Raw genomic sequence first — 6,140 nt, forward strand, 5'->3', positions numbered from 1 at the left:
TTTATTTTTTTAGTTTTTTGAGATGTAAAATTATTAATAATTTATTTATAATCGATTTTTTGACCGGGATTATATATATTTCCACTTTCTAGGATTATTTATTCAATTTTTTTAGGATTTTCTAAAAAATCTGTGACTCACCAATTTCTTCTTCTTCTTCTTCTTGGATTCTACTGTCTGTCTAACTCAACTGTATTAGTAATTTACATCTACCACAAAATTTTTCCTAATTTTTTATTTAAAATTTTTATTCTTCGCTAAAATTTTATCAAGCGCTCCTTTTTAGAATTGTATTAAAGTTCCAATTATTCTATTTTTTGACATTTTTAATACGCGAATTCATATTTTCTTGTTGACATATTAAATTCATAATAAAAAAATAAAAAAATGATACATATAAGTACAAACAAAAGATATTAAAAAATAACAAATTCTAGATGTAAAGTAATAAGAAAAGTACGGAACAGTTGAACCTGATTTAACAAATCGTTATAGATAACTTGATATTACTTTGTTGCTTCGATATTTTTGGTACAATACCAAAAAAGCTTAACAAAAAAAAGTTGCAATTGCCTTTTGCTATCTTATGATAGAAATATTTTATGAGATAGTAAACTTGTAAAGAATATAAAGTAATTAAAGTAATTAAACTTGTCAAGAAACATATTCACACCTAAAATTTAGGACTGAATCCCAAAAGTAACTATTCACATTATCAAATTATCTCTTATTTCTTTTTTCATGAAAAATGTAATTTTTTTTATATATTAGATATTTTTTTAAAAAAAATTATCATATGTAATTATTTAATATTAAAAATTTTTAGACTTAGATACATCATTAACCTGATAATTTACACACATAATTAACATCAAAAGAGAAGAAAATTACATGAGACAACAGCATTAGAAACGGGGGAAAAAGGGGTACAGGAGTCTTGAAATATAACAGGGGAAGAGACATAGGACATGAGACTCTTCAAGATAATTAAGATTTGCTCTTGAATGGAATGGCTCTGATGATTATCTGGTGGTAAACTGCAGCAAGTGCAGCTCCAATGAATGGTCCAACCCAGAAGATCCACTGAAATATAATAGGAAAAAAACAACAGCTTAGTTAGGTATAATACAATTTCAGTGCAACAGTAATGTCAAAGGCATAAGTATGTTTGGTATGGCGGAAGTCATTCTCTACGAAAAATATTTTAGTGAGAGACTTATTTTACTCAAAGGCGTAAGCATGTTTGGTATGACCGAAGTCATTTTTGTATTGAAAGTATTTTACTGGAAGACTTACGTGATCATCCCATGCCCGGTCTTGGTTGAAGATGATAGCAGCTCCAAGGCTCCGGGCGGGGTTGATACCGGTTCCGGTGATTGGGATGGTGGCCAAATGAACCAAGAACACCGCGAATCCAATAGGAAGAGGTGCCAAAATCTGTCATAACAAAAGTTAAGAATCTGCCAAATAGGAAGAGGACACCACATAATTTAAAACTTTGCTTGTATATGATTCCTCATATATTAACTTTGAACTTGATACACTAGTTATATACTATATAACATATATTGAAGTCTGGAGAATTTTTTTCACTTCCTTCAAGTTTGAAGACCCTTGAAAAAATTCGTCATGACTGGCCAATTACTTTGATAAAAGCAAAGTTGAATATAACACAAAAATACCAGTGTTCTTAAGACAAAAGTGTAAGTGTATTATGCATGTACCATACCAATTTACTCTATTATTTAAGCCTATAAGGCCAAACATTAAGGTTAATAATTATTCACTTAGAAAAACTCAGATATGCTTCCACCAAATATGAGAAAAGAGCAAAATTTGAACCCTTTAAAGTACAAAATGACTAAAGCCCACATAGTGAAAGCATCAAGATTCAGGGGCACCTAACTTAACTCTAACAATGACAAATCACTGCCCAGGTGTACAGTAACTCATCCACGTGAATATCACTACTTTAGCGCAATTCATAACATATTATCAATGAGAAAGCTACATCAAATTAAAGCACTTGCTCTGACAAACCAAACAAAACACCACACACCTAGCATGATCAACTTTACTTTTTCAAGACCAAAAAGTAAATCAAGAAATAAGATATTTACATCCAAATAAGCAGTTTACCATCACTAAAAATAAAAAATTTGAGCCAAAAAGATAGTACTATTAAACTAAAGTTATTGGTAGGACAAGACGGAACTTACAGGAACATGTGAATCTCTAGCATTTCTCTTGGCATCAGTGGCAGAGAAAACAGTGTAAACAAGGACAAAGGTGCCAACAATCTCAGCACCAAGTCCATCACCTTTAGTGTAGCCAGGTTGAACCACGTTGGCCCCACCACCAAGTCTCTGGTATGGACCCACCATAAAACCTTTAACAACACCAGCACCACAGATTGCACCTAGGCACTGCATCACCATGTAGAACAGAGCCCTTGTTAAAGACAACTTTCTTGCCAAGAACAGACCAAATGTCACTGCTGGGTTAATGTGTCCTCCTGTTAATTTCAATATAGTGTCAGTTTTATGAAAAGAATATAACCAAACCAAAGTTTGCACAAACCAAATTTCAAAAAACAAGAGTACTATTTTCTTTTTTATTTGTTCCAAAAGATGACACCATTCTAACTTTGAAAAATAATTTAGCTTGAACTTTCCTTTTTAATCTTAATAACAAGCTTTTTAGCCACACAATAATGTTATACCATGTTTAACACCATATGCATACAAAATCTTAGTCACATAATTCACAAATGTTTAGAAAAATCTTAATTTCTTTATTAAACTCGTGCCCAATCAAAGTATGCATATAAATTGAAACTGGGTAATATATATATGTTTTGAGCTTATATTTGGGAATTGTAAAGGAAAAACCAAGATTACATGTTGAAAACCAAGCAAGGTAAACCAAAAAAACAAGTGCTAGAACATGTTTAGAGCTCCATATTTGGGAGTTGTAAGGAGCACCAAGAAATACATACTAAAAAATCCAAAGCAAGGAACAAAAAAGGATAGTATTTTTATGGGTATTTTACAAGATCCATAAAAATAGTTGCCAAAGGGATAAAAATGAAAATCAGTAACAAAATTATGAGAGAAAACTCATGACCAAACATAAAGATTTACAACTTTTTAGTATTAAAAGAACAAGACTTTAGAAAAAACTACAAAGAAGTAACAAGAAACTAACCTGAGATACCAGCAGTGCAGTAGACAAGGGCAAAGATCATACCACCAAAAGCCCAAGCAACTCCTTGAATACCAACAGAAGAACACAAACTATCAGACCTTTTAAGACCCATAACAGTCAAGATAGTGATGTACAAGAACAAGAAAGTGGCCATGAATTCTGCAATTCCAGCTCTGTAAAAAGACCATGACGACAACTCTCCTGGCTCAAACAAAGGAGCTGGTGGTGGCTCCTTATAATCCTTGTCTGTTTGAGCTGCTGTACCCAAAGGTTGTGTTTCTCTGTACTTGTTTGCTCCTAGCTTAACATCCTCTTCCTTGTTCTCTGCCATTTTTTTTTCTTCAGTCACTCAACTGAGTTTTCTTCTCTCTGTAAATGGAATCCAAAAAAGGAAGTTGGGTACTGAGATGGGATAGGGTTTGTCTTGTTTTATAGTGGAGAAGTCATCATTCACTCCTAATAAAATAAGTGTGCCAGAGTTTTCTTTTTCTTTCACTAATTGTATAAATTATTCGGATGGTCTAATCTTTCTAAAACTAATTAGTATTTTTTTATAATCATGATATACGTGTCAGTTTGCGGACACTCAATTAATTAGATAAAGTAGTTTATTCCTTCCATTTTAAAAAGATTATCTTAGTTTGACTTGCTACAAACTTTAATAAGGAAAGAAAAACTTTTGAAATATATAATTTTAAATAAGTCATAGCATTTGTGAGGTGGTAAAACTTTTGAATGTTATGGTCTTAAATAAGTCATATTAGCATTTGTGTAGTTGTAAAACTTTTGAAATTTATGATCTAAAATCTGTTATAATATTTGTGTTACTATAAATACTTCTTGCTAAAAAAATATTGAGAGATATCAATTATTTTGAAACACACTAATAAGAAAATAGTACCAATTTTTTTTAAACCGAAAGAGTATTATATTTCACCAATATATATACGAGATAACCATATCCACTTTTGAAATATGAGAAAAAATTATCTAATATTTTTGCCACAGTTAAGTTTGCGCGAATACCTTATAATTTTTAATTTACTTTATTGAATATTACCACACCCTTAAGTGCTAGTTTTTGTTAATGCCATATTATTTACGGTACCGAACGAGAGTGTTGTCTTTGTTAGTGAAAGTAAAGAGGGTTCTGGAAAGGATGTTGACAGATTTGTTTAATGGTTTAATTTGTTGTCCTTATCTTCTACAGAGTGTCACATTATTTATTTCTTAGAAAAGCATAGTAATGCATTTGATTTGCTGGACGGGGCCAACTTATTCACCTAATCTTCAAATAGTTGAAATAACGGGCAGCTAAGCAAAATTTTGAAATTGTGATTCCATCATTAATTGATTCTTTTTGTTTTCTTTATAAATTAAAAAGAGTCATCTATTTCTGTCCTGGCATTTTCAAAGTGCTCTTTGGCCTTTGGGTAATAATTTAAGTCTAGCATGACATAACACTTTTTTATTTTGCAATAAGATGATAAAAATGTACTCTCTTTACTTTTTCTTTTTCTTTTTATTGGATTGTTACAAGTAATCCTGATTCACCATATTGAGTTCAAAATTTCAATCATTTGTTAAGGTAGCATTCTAGCACAACATACTGTTTAGTGGAGTAAGTTTGAGTGCAACTCAATTTACGCTGGCATATTAATGGGAAAATTGCATTTCGCTAATTTTTTCTTTTTAATTTTCAATACTAGAACTCCAAGACTTATAATTAAGGTTACAAGAATCATATTCATCCAATTATAGCCCTTCAAATTAAAACAAAGAAAAGGCAACAAAAGAATCTTATTATCGGGAAGTTGAGGCGGTGGGCTTATCTAAGTAAGCTAAATAAAACTCAAATGTCAAGCCTCTAACCCTGTTTTGTTTTATATTTTTCTCTTAGTGAGGATATCACAGCCACACAATCACACAAAACAAAACAAAACAAAAAGAAGAGGAATGATATGAAGCTCTCATCGAGTGGCTGAGAAAAAAGTAGCCGTTTTATTAAGTGTCCGTTGAGAAAAGTGACAGCTTTTCGAATAGGGATTTTGTCGCAAATAAATATATATCACAACAAGAATATTTATATCATAATATTTTTCTTCTTTGTGTATATAGAAATATATATTAATTTTTTTCCTTCTTTGTATATTTAAAATATAAAATAATAAATATAATTATTTAAAATTTATTATATATATATATATATATATATATATATATATGTATATCACAACAAAAACAATTGAATTGCTTGTGTATCACAGTATATGACACATCAAATATATGTATACCAAATTGGATATCACAAATTTATGTTTCTTCTTTGTGTATATCAAAAATTTATGTTGTTTCTTTATATATTTAAATGTATATCAAATTTATTTATTCCCACGATTATATTTATTATTTTATATTTTAGAACTTATAGTGCACTAACCAACAGGATATGTCCACAAGCCTCTACTGATAGATATATTGTGATCGGAACAGGGCCCCAACCTACCCATAATATATATACATACATACAAAAGATGTACACGAAAACCTAGACCCGATAACTCCGAAAGATGTGGAGCTTACCGATCAGGTTGAACTCTAGAAACACCTACTGAGGAGGTCTACCCGTCTGTCTATCTGAACCTGCATGCATGAAATGCAACGTCCTCAGAAAAGGGACGTCAGTACGAAATAATGTATCGAGTATGTAAGGCAATAACATAACTGAAAACTGAAACTGAACTGATAATATAATAACTGAAAGTAACTGGGAGTCAAAGATGATATGGAGATATACTTACCTGCTGATACTAACTCAACTCCTTCAATATATTAAGTAAGATAAATGTCCGGCCCTATAAGGCTCGGTACATGTAACTGCTCGACCGTAGTAGGCTCGTTCATAGGCGCTCGGCCATACTAGGCTCTATATC

General features: G+C 31.3%; 1 protein-coding gene across 1 annotated transcript; it reads right to left on the reverse strand.

The window, feature by feature from the left end:
* Positions 1 to 474: 474 nt before the first annotated feature.
* On the reverse strand, positions 475 to 3,679 carry LOC104120249 (probable aquaporin PIP-type pTOM75). Its single transcript, XM_009631985.4, has 4 exons — positions 3,208 to 3,679; positions 2,220 to 2,515; positions 1,297 to 1,437; positions 475 to 1,083 (listed from the first exon to the last, which is right to left on the reverse strand). The coding sequence occupies exons 1-4, from the start codon at positions 3,536 to 3,538 to the stop codon at positions 988 to 990; spliced, it is 864 nt and encodes a 287-aa protein (XP_009630280.1). The 5' UTR covers positions 3,539 to 3,679; the 3' UTR covers positions 475 to 987.
* Between the last annotated feature and the right edge of the window lie 2,461 nt (positions 3,680 to 6,140).

Source organism: Nicotiana tomentosiformis, chromosome 12 (assembly GCF_000390325.3).
Source record: "Nicotiana tomentosiformis chromosome 12, ASM39032v3, whole genome shotgun sequence".
Taxonomy (NCBI): Eukaryota; Viridiplantae; Streptophyta; class Magnoliopsida; order Solanales; family Solanaceae; genus Nicotiana; species Nicotiana tomentosiformis.